This window comes from Oncorhynchus nerka, linkage group LG16 (assembly GCF_034236695.1).
Source record: "Oncorhynchus nerka isolate Pitt River linkage group LG16, Oner_Uvic_2.0, whole genome shotgun sequence".
Classification (NCBI taxonomy): domain Eukaryota; kingdom Metazoa; phylum Chordata; class Actinopteri; order Salmoniformes; family Salmonidae; genus Oncorhynchus; species Oncorhynchus nerka.
In genome coordinates this window covers 24,115,064-24,131,037 of record NC_088411.1, presented here as the reverse complement: position 1 = coordinate 24,131,037, position 15,974 = coordinate 24,115,064, and the positions used below count along the sequence as shown (strand labels likewise).

General features: G+C 45.6%; 1 protein-coding gene across 1 annotated transcript in view; it reads left to right on the top strand.

Moving 5' to 3' along the window:
- Nucleotides 1–15,774, top strand: part of hs3st3b1b (heparan sulfate (glucosamine) 3-O-sulfotransferase 3B1b) — a 29,639-nt gene extending 13,865 nt beyond the window's left edge. Inside the window, exon 2 of the mRNA XM_065002532.1 lies at nt 14,662–15,774. Within this exon, the coding sequence (XP_064858604.1) occupies nt 14,662–15,280 (619 nt within the window). The 3' untranslated portion in view covers nt 15,281–15,774. The remainder of the gene's footprint in view (nt 1–14,661) is intronic.
- Nucleotides 15,775–15,974: the final 200 nt, after the last annotated feature.

Here is a 15,974-nt window from a genome sequence, read left to right as displayed (position 1 = left end):
CACACGCACACACACACGCACACACGCACGCACGCACACACGCACACACACAAACACACACACACACACACACAAACACACACGCACACACGCACGCACACACGCACGCACGCACGCACGCACACACGCACACACACACGCACACACGCACACACACACAAAAACACACACGCACACACACACGCACGCACACACACACACGCACACACACACGCACGCACACATGCACACACACAAACACACACACACACAAACACACACGCACACACGCACGCACGCACACATGCACACACACACACACAAACACACAAACACACAAACACGAATATAGATCCTTGTACACTGACTGACAGGAGGAAATCCCCTCTTTGTAGCTCACCTGCCTTCAAAAAGTCCTCAGGCAGTTACGGATGACAGGCAATTCAAACAAGATGCAAAGCAGCTTTGTATATATATATATATATATATAATATACTTTTGACTGTTACTATATATATATATATATATAGTAACAGTCAAAAGTTTGGACACCTTTTCATTCAAGGGTTTTTCTTTATTTATACAATTTTATACATTGTACAATGATAGTGAAGCCATTAAAACTATGAAATAACACAAATGGAATAATGTTGTAACCAAAAAAGTGTTAAACAAAAATATATTTTATATCTGAGAGTCTTCAAAGTAGCCACCCTTTGCCTTGATGACAGCTTTGCACACTCTTGACATTTTCTCATCCAGCTTCATGAGGTCATCACCTGGAATGCATTTCAATTAACAGGTGTGCCTTGTTAATTTGTGGAATTTCTTTCCGTCGTAATGCGTTTAAGCCAATCAGTTTTAAGCAAAGAGAAACGACAATCCATCATTCCTTTAAGACATGAAGGTCAGTCAATGCGGAAAATTTCTTCAAGTGCAGTCACAAAAGCCATCAAGTGCTATGATGAAAATGGCTCTCATGAAGATCCCCACAGGACTTCTGCCATAGAGGATAAGTTCATTAGAGTTACCAGCCTCAGAAATTGCAGACCAATAATTGTTTCATCTCATCATCAACTGTTCAGAGAATATTGCATGAATTAGCCCATGGTCGAATTCCTTCAAAGAAACCACTACTAAAGGAGAGACTTGCTTGGGCCAAGAAACACGAGCAATGGTCATTAGACCGGTGGAAATCTGTCCTTTGGTCTGATGAGTCCAAATTTGAACATTTTGGTTCCAACCGCCGTGTCTTTGTGAGACACAGAGTAAGTGAACAGATGATCTCTGCATGTGTGGTTCCCACCGTGAAGCATGGAGGAGGAGGTGTGATGGTGTGGGGATGCTTTGCTGGTGACACAGTCAGTGATTTATTTAGAATTCAAGGCACACAATCAGAATGGCTACCACAGCATCTGGTTTGTGCATAGTTGGACTATCATTTGTTTTTCAACAGGACAATGACCCAAAACACATCTCCAGGCTTAGTAGTGGCTATTTGACCAAGAAAAAGAGTGATGGAGTGCTGCATCAGTTGACCTCTCCTCCACAATCACCTGACCTCAACCCAATTGAGATGGTTTGGGATGAGTTGGATCACAGAGTGAAGGAAAAGCACTCAACAAGTGCTCAACATATGTGGTAACTCCTTTAAGACTGTTGGAAAAGCATTCCAGGTGAAGCTGGTTGAGAGAATGCCAAGAGTGGGCAAAGCTGCCATCGATGCAAAGGGTGGCTACTTTGAAGAATCAAAAATCAAAAATAGATTTTTGATTTGTTCAACACCTTTTTGGTTACTACATGATTCCCTATGTGTTATTTCATAGTGTTGATGTCTTCACTATTATTCTAAAGTGTAGAACCCTTGAATCAGTAGGTGTGTCCAAACCTTTGACTGGAACTGTTTATATGTGTATTGTATATATGTGTGTGTGTCTATAGGGGATGGTGGTGGTGACATGTATGTTCTTCTATAGTCCGTTTTATCTTTTGTTCATCCTAGCTATCTAGATCAGAGAGTCATATCTGTATCTAGATCAGAGAGTAATATCTGTATCTAGATCAGAGAGTCATATCTGTATCTAGATCAGAGAGTAATATCTGTATCTAGATCAGAGAGTCATATCTATATCTAGATCAGAGAGTCATATCTATATCTAGATCAGAGAGTCATATCTGTATCTAGATCAGAGAGTCTTATCTGTATCTAGATCAGAGAGTCATATCTGTATCTAGATCAGAGAGTCATATCTGTATCTAGATCAGAGAGTCATATCTGTATCTAGATCAGAGAGTCATATCTGTATCTAGATCGGTGAGTCATATCTGTACTAGATCAGAGAGTCTTATCTGTATCTAGATCAGAGAGTAAAATGTTCTTTGGAGCATGTCAAATACCTTCAAATACTGCTTCTGGTGCGGCACGCACGCAAACACACATCTGAATGAGCTGTATCTGAACGACTCCATGATACTGATGAGGCCTGAGTCTATAAGGTGACTGGTGATGGCGATGCTGGAGTTTGTGGCTGCCTCAGGGGTCACCAGCGGTCTGCTAACACCTTTAACAAACACCCACAGCAAACACAACATAACACACTGATCACAGAGGATTACCAGCACTAAGCAAACTCTGGGTTGGGCTCCTGAGTGGCTGCAGCGGTCTAAGGCACTGCATCTCAGTGCAAGAGACATCACTACAGTCCCTGGTTCAAATCCAGGCTGTATCACATCTGGCCGTGATTGGGAGTACATTAGGGCGGCGCACAATTGGCCCAGCGTCTTCCGGGTAACCCATCATTGTAAATAAAATTTTGTTCTTAACTGACTTGCCTACTTAAATAAAGGTTAAATTAAAAATATATATAATACAGACCCAGCACTGGATTACAGCTAGTGTTTATGTGTGTGTACCTGCAGTGGAACCCTGTGTGCCCAGAGTAGATGTACTTGTTGTCATGGCCCACTCCCGAAGTGTACACCTTGTGTTGTATCTCGTCAATCCAAGTGTTGAGGTGTCGCGTTGTCATTCTAAAAGGAATTGTGAAATACAATGACCCTTTTGGCATAGCTAGTCTTCATTCCTCCCTCTTCAGTGGAAAGTACTACTGAAAATGGCAGCAGTTCAGGGTAGGGACTAGGGTTGCATCCCAAGTGGCATCCTATTCCCTATGGCATCCCCCTATGTAGTTCACTACTTATGACCAGGGTCTATAATATTCCCAATGTAGTGCACTACGTATTTGACTAGAGCCCTATGGCCCCTGGTCAAAAGAAGTGCCCTACATAGGGAATAGAATGCTATTTGGTACATAACCTCGGTGGACAGAATGTGTAAAGCATGAGAGGAGGAAGTGAAGGCAGCACTTTCTACCCCTCACCCCCCCACCCCCCGCCACCCTGTTCCCCACCATCTTAACTGTTTTATTTATACCACATGGAGAGCTGCCTCTCCTTGCACCATGGTCTTGTTATTAACACTCAGTAATTCCGCTCAGCTTGCATGGCCACAGGCATGTACCTCGATGCGGGCCCTCCAAGCAGAAAGATGTCACATTCCCACTGTTATTTGTCTTTTCAGAGGTACTGAATAGCAACAAATAAACCCAAAACAGACCGTGTAGCAAATCGTGAGTTATAGAATTGAGTGATTTGTGTGTGTCAATGCTGCAGGGATGGTAACCCATCACAAAGGAACCACTGTGGTTGTGAGAGAGGTTTCTGGAGCACTCTAACCTCATTTAAGTGTTTTCAGTTCAAAAACAGAGATTCCAAATGGCACACTATTCCCTTTATAGTGCACTGCTTCTGAGCAGTCCATGATCAAAAGAGGTGCATTATAAAGGGAATAGGGTGCCATTTGGAATGCATCCAAGTATCTGAAGCTGGCGGTTACAGTAGTACAGTGTTGGCGTGTCGTTTTGACACTTTGCCTGACATACAATACCTAACTCTGTATGGGTCGTTTAGTTTCTGTTTATTTACTCTTCTCTGCTGGTGTCCGATGTTCCCTCCAAGAACCAGGCTGGTCCTTAGCCTAAACTAAAACCATGGAGTTGGACCAAACCAAACCGCATGGCCTGGGCCAAACTCACACAGACACTAGCAGTAAAACATTTTTTTATAAGATGGCATATTTCTCCCAGTGAGTACAGTGATGTATGGGGCCATTTAGGTTAACTGTTTGTTAACGTTGAAGCCAAAATAATATTATTTAAATGGGATGCTCTGAGTGTCTGCCTCCTGAAAGACGATAGAGGGTTGAGAGAGGCTGGGCTCAGCTACCCAGGTCAGTGTGTCTGGGACGATTCGCCTATCTACATTATTCATCTCCCCTCTTCAGTAGACAGCTCAGACGGCCTCTTCCAGGGGCTTCCACGCTCCATCAGTGTGTGTGTCTGTGTGTTTGTGTGTGTACATGTGTGTATCCAACCCGACATCTTACAGAGATCCAGTGGCTCCATTTATTCAGTGAGGTCTGTTAATGTGTAACTCCAGGCCTGGATGGAAAGCACCCTGACAATCTGAAGAGGGGCTTCTTCTCAAGGCTTAATGGTCCTTTAGTATCAAATAGGATTCATCCCACAGTCAGCATGAGTTATTTACTAACAAACAGTCACATGCACACACACACAATCAAGAGAATGCACACATGCACATTCACTCCTGGCCCTTAGGTTAAGAGGAGATCCCTGGATCTTTTCATACAGGAAATGAGCTGTCAGGAAACTCTTAAGTGGCCACATACCAGAACCTACCATCCAGCCCTCTCCCCTACTCTCCACTCCTCCCACTCTCTCAGTATGGATCTAGTGCCTCTGCCATAAACCGTCACTTTATTATTTTTGAATTTATAGCCAAAGCCTTGCTCTGCGGTTAAATACTCTGGGCTCAGTGGGGTATATTTCATAATGTCTGGCTTCTGTGTGTGTGTCTCAACACTGCTTTGGGAATATGTATGTAGTGGGCCAGGAGTGTTGTGCATGCCTGCCTGTCTGCTCAGTCTGTGGCATCCACAGTATGGGTGTGTGTGTTTATATTTCAATCCCATTTCATAGACAGACTATCTTCTCCTGCTGGACAATTACAAACAGAGTGTAGTACATTACTTTCAGCCCCCTATAGAGGCTTCATAATGTGCTTATTCACCAGTCAGAGATTCACAAGCTGTTGAATTTGTTCAAATTAGACTTGGAATAAAATATACTTTCCATTGTTGAATGGATCCTTCATCATCCTAGCATTGATAAATGGTGTTTTTGGAAACAACCAGTCTAACTATGCAGAATGAGTATCTCGTACGCATTCAGAACAGAGGGAGGGGCTCCAATAGAGTACTCAATAGAGTACTCAATAGACCACTTTAAGCGCAGACTTAATTGCTAGCCAGCCAGTTGTCGAGAACAGGGGTTAAACCTCCAAACTTTGTGGCCAATCAAGGAACAAGTGGGCCTGAAGATGTCTATCTTACACCGCAGAAGAGTCTTTGTTTTTTAGCCGACGACTTTGTAGCCACATCTCTCCTCTACTCCCGTTCATCTGAAGACCTTGGGTGAGAGGTTGGAAGAAAAGAAAGAGAGTCTTTCAAGTGCTTCTTTCCTTCATTTCCTCCATCTCTCCCTGTCTCCTCCTGTGAAGTGTCACTTAGCTTCTCTCAGATCTCCAGGCTGGTCTCTGAGCGGTTTGGGGACTGCTACTGATCAATAGCCTATAGAGTATTGGGAGAGGAGGTAAGTGTTTGTAGTGGCTATCCAGGAAGTAATTAATAAGTTCAGAAAGCATTACAAAGAACTATTACCAAGTGGGACGACTCAGTGCTCTAAATGGGCAGAAGTTTTTCACCTGATAAGCTGCAACAGTAGAATTCTGAGAATAATTATAATTATTTGATTATATATTTTTTTTAAATGTTATTTTCTTTAACTAGGCAAGTCAGTTAAGAACAAATTCTTATTTACATTGACGGCCTACCCAGACCAAACCCGGACGACACTGGGCCAATTGTGTACCACCCTATGGGACTCCCAATCCCGGCCAGATGTGATACAGCCTGGATAGGTGACTCAGCGTTGGTGAGCCATCTTGAGGTGAATCACATGGAGAGTAGACTGTCTTAGCTATCACCTAGCTTTAGTACTCAAAGTCTGGAAATTATTGGGCGATTAGCTTTGATTTGTTTTGACTTTGGGTCTTCGGGTTAATTTAAACAGCTCTACAGCTACTTAGAACCTAAGCTGTTTGTGTGTGTCTTGTGTTGGTGTTATCTCTATGGGGAGCAGGTCTAATCAACAACTTAAGGTGTGCATCAGTCTCTCCTGTCCCTAGTGGACAAGAACTATCTCTCTTGATTTGCCTTCACACAAATGATCCTACAAGGGATAGACACCTTGAGTAACAAAGACTTTACACGCAGTGACATACAACCAATGCCACCTGTATCATATAGGGAACACCATAACAAGGCAACTTTTCTCTCCTCTGTCAATTAAACAGACCGATGGTCATTTTGTTGCGGCTGTTACAGATGCATTCGTTCAATGGAAACAGAGGCAGCCTCTTATCGTCCAATCAAACGTGACAGAAGATAGAGAGACAGAAATAACCCCTGTCTTGTCTGCATTTCTCTGTGTGTGTGTGTGTGTGTGTGTGTTTGTGTGTGCGTGTGTGCGTGCGTGCGTGCGTGTGTGTGTGTGCGCGTGTGTGTGTGTGTGCGTGCGTGTGCGTGCACGCGTGTGTGTGTGCGTGCGTGTGTGTGCGCGTGCGCGTGCGAGTGTGTTTACTGTATCTATGATGGGATGTGGGCCGTTAAACGCAGGCCACAGGGCCACTTCAGTCCCCCGTTTGAAGTTGGCATGCAAAGAGGGCTTCTGCTTTGTGTCTTATCGCTGTTTGGCGTCCCTTTCAACTTGGAAAGAAAACCCTTCGACGGAGGACAGAGAGAGAGAGAAAGGGGAGAGATAGAGAGAGGGGAGAGATAGAGAAAGGGGAGAAAAGGAGAGGGGGAGAGAGAAGGAAAGAGAGAGAGAAAGGAGTAGAACCAGCAGCTGAACCGCTTTGTAAAGTCCTGCTTTTTGAACATCCTCAGTTCTAGAAAGGAAACCTGGCATTTTGTTGTGTGTTCCGATGTGAAGAGCAAGGGCAGTTCACCCTAATGGTAAATGTCTGTCATGCAATTTTAAGATATCTAATATTTTTGGAATATCGTAATACACTCTCAAACGTTTGCATAATTTCAGCCAGTAGTTTTGAAAGTGGTGCTCATGAGCCAAAAGTGTCCCTGTTTTTTGAGTACTACGTCATCAAATTGAGTACTACGTCATCAAATTGTGTACTACGTCATTCATTTCGTATGATGTGTTTATTTTTATTTGTATGGTATGTTACGAATCAAATTCGTACTGTATGTTACGAATTTGTTGTGCTTAAGATCCTGGAGTGCATCTTTAAGTCAAATCAAATCAAATCAAATCAAATTTTATTTGTCACATACACATGGTTAGCAGATGTTAATGCGAGTGTAGCGAAATGCTTGTGCTTCTAGTTCCGACAATGCAGTGATAACCAACAAGTAATCTAACTAACAATTCTAAAACTACTGTCTTATACACAGTGTTAGGGGATAAAGAATATGTACATAAGGATATATGAGTGAGTGATGGTACAGAGCAGCATACAGTAGATGGTATCGAGTACAGTATATACATATGAGATGAGTATGTAGACAAAGTAAACAAAGTGGCATAGTTAAAGTGGCTAGTGATACATGTATTACATAAGGATGCAGTCGATGATGTAGAGTACAGTATATACGTATGCATATGAGATGAATAATGTAGGGTAAGTAACATTATATAAGGTAGCATTGTTTAAAGTGGCTAGTGATATATTTACATCATTTCCCATCAATTCCCATTATTAAAGTGGCTGGAGTTGGGTCAGTGTCAATGACAGTGTGTTGGCAGCAGCCACTCAATGGTGGCTGTTTAACAGTCTGATAGCCTTGAGATAGAAGCTGTTTTTCAGTCTCTCAGTCCCAGCTTTGATGCACCTGTACTGACCTCGCCTTCTGGATGATAGCGGGGTGAACAGGCAGTGGTTCGGGTGGTTGATGTCCTTGATGATCTTTATGGCCTTCCTGTAACATCGGGTGGTGTAGGTGTCCTGGAGGGCAGGTAGTTTGCCCCCGGTGATGCGTTGTGCAGACCTCACTACCCTCTGGAGAGCCTTACGGTTGAGGGCGGAGCAGTTGCCGTACCAGGCAGTGATACAGCCCGCCAGGATGCTCTCGATTGTGCATCTGTAGAAGTTCGTGAGTGCTTTTGGTGACAAGCCGAATTTCTTCAGCCTCCTGAGGTTGAAGAGGCGCTGCTGCGCCTTCTTCACGACGCTGTCAGTGTGAGTGGACCAATTCAGTTTGTCTGTGATGTGTATGCCGAGGAACTTAAAACTTGCTACCCTCTCCACTACTGTTCCATCGATGTGGATAGGGGGTGTTCCCTCTGCTGTTTCCTGAAGTCCACAATCATCTCCTTAGTTTTGTTGACGTTGAGTGTGAGGTTATTTTCCTGACACCACACTCCGAGGGCCCTCACCTCCTCCCTGTAGGCCGTCTCGTCGTTGTTGGTAATCAAGCCTACCACTGTTGTGTCGTCCGCAAACTTGATGATTGAGTTGGAGCGTGCGTGGCCACGCAGTCGTGGGTGAACAGGGAGTACAGGAGAGGGCTCAGAACGCACCCTTGTGGGGCCCCGTGTTGAGGATCAGCGGGGAGGAGATGTTGTTGCCTACCCTCACCACCTGGGGGCGGCCCGTCAGGAAGTCCAGTACCCAGTTGCACAGGGCGGGGTCGAGACCCAGGGTCTCGAGCTTGATGACGAGCTTGGAGGGTACTATGGTGTTGAATGCCGAGCTGTAGTCGATGAACAGCATTCTCACATAGGTATTCCTCTTGTCCAGGTGGGTTAGGGCAGTGTGCAGTGTGGTTGAGATTGCATCGTCTGTGGACCTATTTGGGCGGTAAGCAAATTGGAGTGGGTCTAGGGTGTCAGGTAGGGTGGAGGTGATATGGTCCTTGACTAGTCTCTCAAAGCACTTCATGATGACGGAAGTGAGTGCTACGGGGCGGTAGTCGTTTAGCTCAGTTACCTTAGCTTTCTTTGGGAACAGGAACAATGGTGGCCCTCTTGAAGCATGTGGGAACAGCAGACTGGTATAGGGATTGATTGAATATGTCCGTAAACACACCGGCCAGCTGGTCTGCGCATGCTCTGAGGGCGCGGCTGGGGATGCCGTCTGGGCCTGCAGCCTTGCGAGGGTTAACACGTTTAAATGTCTTACTCACCTCGGCTGCAGTGAAGGAGAGACCACATGTTTTCGTTGCAGGCCGTGTCAGTGGCACTGTATTGTCCTCAAAGCGGGCAAAAAGTTATTTAGTCTGCCTGGGAGCAAGACATCCTGGTCCGTGACTGGGCTGGGTTTCTTCTTGTAGTCCGTGATTGACTGTAGACCCTGCCACATGCCTCTTGTGTCTGAGCCATTGAATTGAGATTCCACTTTGTCCCTGTACTGACGCTTAGCTTGTTTAATAGCCTTGCGGAGGGAATAGCTGCATTGTTTATATTCGGACATGTTACCAGACACCTTGCCCTGATTAAAAGCAGTGGTTCGCGCTTTCAGTTTCACGCGAATGCTGCCATCAATCCACGGTTTCTGGTTTGGGAATGTTTTTATCGTTGCTATGGGAACGACATCTTCGACGCACGTTCTAATGAACTCGCACACCGAATCAGCGTATTCGTCAATATTTTCATCTGACGCAATACGAAACATGTCCCAGTCCACGTGATGGAAGCAGTCTTGGAGTGTGGAGTCAGCTTGGTCTGACCAGCGTTGGACAGACCTCAGCGTGGGAGCCTCTTGTTTAAGTTTCTGCCTGTAGGCAGGGATCAACAAAATGGAGTCGTGGTCAGCTTTTCCGAAAGGGGGCGGGGCAGGGCCTTATATGCGTCGCGGAAGTTAGAGTAACAATGATCCAAGGTTTTACCACCCCTGGTTGCGCAATCGATATGCTGATAAAATTTAGGGAGTCTTGTTTTCAGATTAGCTTTGTTAAAATCCCCAGCTACAATGAATGCAGCCTCCGGATAAATGGTTTCAAGTTTGCAAAGAGTTAAATAAAGTTCGTTCAGAGCCATCGATGTGTCTGCTTGGGGGGGATATATACGGCTGTGATTATAATCGAAGAGAATTCTCTTGGAAGATAATGCGGTCTACATTTGATTGTGAGGAATTCTAAATCAGGTGAACAGAAGGATTTGAGTTCCTGTATGTTTCCTTCATCACACCATGTCTTGTTAGTCATGAGGCATACGCCCGCCGCTCTTCTTACCAGAAAGATGTTTGTTTCTGTCGGCGCGATGCGTGGAGAAACCCGTTGGCTGCACCGCATCGGATAGCGTCTTCCCAGTAAGCCATGTTTCCGTGAAGCAGAGAACATTGCAGTCTCTGATGTCCCTCTGGAATGCTACCCTTGCTCGGATTTCATCAACCTTGTTGTCAAGAGACTGGACATTGGCAAGAAGAATGCTCGGGAGTGGTGCGTGATGTGCCCTTGTCCGGAGTCTGACCAGAAGACCGCTACGTTTCCCTCTTTTTCGGAGTCGTTTTCTTGGGTCGCTGCATGCGATCCATTCCGTTGTCCTGTTTGTAAGGCAGAACACAGGATCCGCGTCGCGGAAAACATATTCTTGGTCGTACTGATGGTGAGTTGACGCTGATCTTATATTCAGTAGTTCTTCTCGACTGTATGTAATGAAACCTAAGATGACCTGGGGTACTAATGTAAGAAATAACACGTAAAAAAACAAAAAACTGCATAGTTTCCTAGGAACGCGAAGCGAGGCGGCCATCTCTGTCGGCGCCGGAAATTCACTGCGCGTCGTTATGTATTGTAAGGAACCAACAACGTTAATGGATGTTGGTTTCTTAGAGGGAAGACATTTGTCCCATGTGTCATTGAGCAGAGAGGAGTGGAGGCAGTGGAAGGCCCCTAGAGCTTGTGGAACTTCTGGAGTCTTTAGGGGGGGCAGCTGAGTGTTCCAGGGGACAATCTCTAGGCACACGTTCCACTCTAGAGCTCTCCAAAAGCTCCTCTCACTCAAAGCTGAGAGTGATCGAGAAGTGCTTCCAATCAGTCCTCAATAGGCACCTAGCCCCCCACCTCACCCCTCCACCCTTACCCCAGTCCTTACCCCCGCCCCGATGGCCCGGCCACTGCCTCGTTCACCCCGCCGCCAAAGGACAATGCTCTCGATTTGAAAGGAAAGCAGGGAAAAAGAGGGTCTCGTTGTCACAGAATTGCCTGTTTGCTGACAGAACCTTTAAAAGCACTACCTCATAAATCAAAACAGAGCATAATAGGCATTGTTCCTCCCAAGACCTACTCTTCCCACTGAACTGAGCCCCCTCCTCCTCTTCTCTTTTGTTCTACTCCCCCTTCTCAGAGAGAAGTGGGTAAAGTCAGAGGGGGAGGTTTTTATTGAAGGCCTTCTCTTCTTCTCTTGTGGTGGATTTGGCAGGTCTGTTTAGAGGGTCTCGTCTTCCCGCTCCCTCTCTCTCTGTCCAGCTCTACCCTCCTTTCACCCTCTCCCTCCCTCCCTCCATCCCAACCCCCTACACTTGAATCACAAGAGGGATTCCCTGAGCTAGGATCACCATAATCTATCAGCATGCACATTCTACCTCGATCTCCCTCCCTATCCCTCCCTATCGCCAGGCCCCATTGTCACTTAGAAATCGGATTAGAAGGAGAGCTGTGTGCTGGTTCTGTGTTGGTTTGCTTCTAGGGACTTTATGCAGCATGTTAGCACTACATAATACAAAAAGGTTGCCTGCAGTATCACCATTATTTCTAGAGAGAATTAGTGACTAATGCTTTGTATTTTAAGGCTGACATGTTTGGTTTATATTCCTTGAAGACATTCGAGAAGCCTGTGTAAACACTTTAAGTGGGATCAACGCTCTTGAAGAAACAGTAGTATGTGTGTGAGCATGCGTGTGTTTGTGTGCAAATGTTTGTGCGTGTGTGTGTGTGTGCATGTGTTTGCTTGCACTGCTTTCTTCCTGCATGCGTGCCTCCGTGTGTATGTGTGTGTGCTTGTGTGTGTGTGTGTGTGTGTGTGTGTGTGTGTGTGTGTGTGTGTGTGTGTATAATCAGTCTGTTTGGCTTACACTCCTTTCTTCTCTATCTAATAATGGTTTTGCTTAAGGAGAGATCTGTCATGCTCTTGCAGAGAGATTCGGTGCATCTCCCTGTTTTGATTTCAATAGGCAGTTAATGAGCTTTTGGAAGAAGCCTTGGTTCTCTTTTCCCTGCTCCCTTCTCCTCTTCTGTGTCAGCAATCAAGCTGATATGATCCTAATTAGATCACTGGCTGGCTCTTGAAAGACTCTGTTGCTACTACACATACATATCTGTCAAGAAATGTCCATGAACCATTTCATTAGTTACCCCACATCACCCTGGGCTTTCTCTCCTTAATTTCCTCTCTCTCTCTCTCTCTCTCTCTCTCTCTCTCTCTCTCTCTCTCTCTCTCTCTCTCTCTCTCTCTCTCTCTCTCTTTCTCTCTCTCTCCCTCTCTCTCTCTCTCTCTCTCTCTCTCTCTCTCTCTCTCTCTCTCTCTCTCTCTCTCTCTCTCTCTCTCTCTCTCGCTCGCTCTCTCAGAAAGCAATTTTTTACTCACATCACAATTTCCACTATAAAACGTGACCACTAGTGCATTAAAGGAGAGCCAGCCAGTAGTACATGTCAATGAATTAACCATGAGGTGTAGTAGTTTTACATGAACTAGATTCTAGAGCAGAACTGAGGAGGACATAGAACTGAAGGAACTGTAGGACAAAGAATGGTAAGCCTAGGTCTATATGGCAGCCCCAGTGCCTCTTACAGCAGACATGGTGTGTAAACACTCACGGTGGGATTACACAGTGCAGGGACAGATTTTTTTTACAATGGTTGTGTAACTCTGGCCCTGCACAACAACACAGCCTGCTACATAGGGGACAATAGGCTAACGGGAACCCTTATCTCTGTGTGCACCCTGATAGCCTGTCTGCCTGGGTTATCTCTCTCTCTCTCTCTTTCTCTCTCTCTCTGCCTCTCTCTCTCTCTCTCTCTCTCTCTCTCTCTCTCTCTCTCCTTCCTCTATCTGTCTTTCTTTCTCTCTCTCTCTTACTATCTTCCTCCTCCTTGCTTTCTCACTAACTGTCTGCCTTGTTTGCACTGGGGTTCAAGCAAGATAGTATCAGTATTCTAGTGTGTATTTCTACATATGTGTCCTGCAGGGTTGTATGTATCAAGACTGTGTGTGCATGTGTGTGTTAAGGAGTGTGCCTAAGCACAGACGAGTGCAAGTTCCTGTAATCTTCGGTTTTTAATAGTACCCCTTACCTCCAGCTAGCGAGTATCAGAACCAGAATCACATGAAGACATCAGAGACGTACAGGGTTTCCTGCCAGAGGCTCCAGGGGCTCTCCGCCAGGGAGGGAAAGGGGATCCGTGTCCCGGTGTCCGTCAAAGCCCCTCTTATTGCCTCGCCATAATCCACTCTCTATGATTGTCCACCATTTCTGAAACCCGAAACCATCTTGGCAGCGGAGAACATGTTCACTTTTCATTCAAATGCCTCTTGATCATAGGTTCAGTATGTAACTGATACGTCTCACTCCCTCTACCACAGCCGTACTGGCTGGCCCTGGTCCTGTTAGAAACATTGGGTAAAGTGAAACATGTTGAGTCTCCTTTCAGACAGCTCGAGGGCTTATTGTTGAAGCACTCCGCCATGGGCACGCCACAGAGAGCTCTAGCTAAATCAGTGAAAGGCAAATTAGGCTGTGCTTTGCTGCCTAAGCGGTTAATGGTGTAAAGAGGCAGGGTGGATTAAGATTTAAGCCCAGCCTCACTGGACCATTAGGGTGGTTGGCAGAGCCAGAAGAGACAGACAGGAGGGATGAGACAGTGCACTTCTCTGTGCTGTTGATCAGATGATGAAATAGCCCAGGTTTAATAGAAAAAATGGTTCTCCGTAGAATTTGATTGTAAATTCTACGCTACACAGAATTTTCTTGTAGGTGGATATTTACTGAGGAACATAGCTGTATGACTACAAGCGATGTGAGGGCCTCTAGCCTGTGTGTATGTTTTTAGTGAGTGGTGTTTATGTTGGAAGGCTGCCTATAGTAATAGGTTGGGAGCCCTGTAATAAGGCCAAGCGGCCTACACTAACTGACTCACTGACTCATTGATTGTAGAACACAATGCTCTCCATCTGGTTGATTACATTATGCAAGATAGATTACATTATGCAAGATTCTCCTCCTAACCACTCTCTCTCTCTCTCTCTCTCTCTCTCTCTCTCTCTCTCTCTCCTCTCTCTCTCCCTCCCTCCCTCCCTCCCTCCCTCTCCCTCCCTCCCTCCCCCTCCCTCCCTCCCACTCTCTCTTTTCCTTTCTCTCTCCCTACCCCCTCTCTCTCCCTCCCCTCTCTCTCTTTCTCTCTCTCTCCTAGCCCCCCTCTCTCTCAAGCAAAGTGTATTTCTGGCTGCTTTAAAAATGTAATAGTTCCTAGTTCTAAGAGTCATGAGTGATAGATTTTCTTCTAACACGGTCCTCTTTTCTTCTCCTCAGGGAGCTGATGCCCAAGACCCTGGAGGGCCAGATCACCATGGAGAAGACCCCCAGCTACTTTGTGACCAGAGAGGCCCCGGCCCGGATCTCCGCCATGTCCCGGGACACCAAGCTTATTGTGGTGGTGCGGGACCCCGTCACCAGGGCCATCTCTGACTACACACAGACGCTGTCTAAGAACCCTGATATTCCCACCTTTGAGAGCCTGACCTTCAAAAACAGGACTACGGGGCTCATCGACACATCCTGGAGCGCCATCCAGATCGGCATCTATGCCAAGCACCTGGACAACTGGCTGCAGTACTTCCCCATGGGTCAGATCCTGTTTGTGAGCGGAGAGCGTCTGATCAGCGACCCGGCCGGAGAGCTGGGCCGGGTGCAGGACTTCCTGGGACTCAAGAGGATCATCACAGACAAACACTTCTACTTCAACCAGACCAAGGGCTTCCCCTGCCTCAAGAAGGCTGAGGGCAGCAGCAAGCCCCACTGCCTGGGCAAAACCAAAGGGCGGACCCACCCCAACATCCACCCTGAGGTGGTGCAGAGGCTACGGGACTTCTACAGACCTTTCAACATGAAGTTCTACCAGATGACAGGACATAACTTTGGTTGGGATTGATGGATGTGAATTTGGGAAGACACCTGTTTTTTTTTCTCTCTCTGTAATTCAATGAATGGCAAAAAAAAGACATGCGAGATATTGCTATATATATATGTAAAATGTACAGAAATCTATTTTATAATAATTTATTTTTATTTCTAAGCAATTAATTCACTAAGCTGCCTAACCATATTGTACATACATAGCATCTGGCCCACATTTATTTCCTAGTTTTTTTATTTTTACATTCCACATTTTATTTTGTTTCTTTATTCTTCCCTTAATGGTCCCTCATGTCAACTCAGCAGAGTTAAAATGGTCCCTCATGTCAACTCAGTAGAGTTAAAATGGTCCCTCATGTCAACTCAGCAGAGTTAAAATGGTCCCTCATGTCAACTCAGCAGAGTTAAAATGGTCCCTCATGTCAACTCAGCAGAGTTAAAATGGTCCCTCATGTCAACTCAGCAGAGTTAAAATGGTCCCTCATGTCAACTCAGCAGAGTTAAAATGGTCCCTCAAACTCAGCAGAAAATGGTCCCTCAAAATGGTCCCTCATGTCAACTCAGTCAAACTCAGTAGAGTTAAAATGGTCCCTAAACTCAGTAGAGTTAAAATGGTCCCTCATGTCAACTCAGTCAACTCAGTTAAAATGATTTAAAATGGTCCCTCATGTCAACTCAGCACAGTTAAAATGGTCCCTCATGTCAACTCA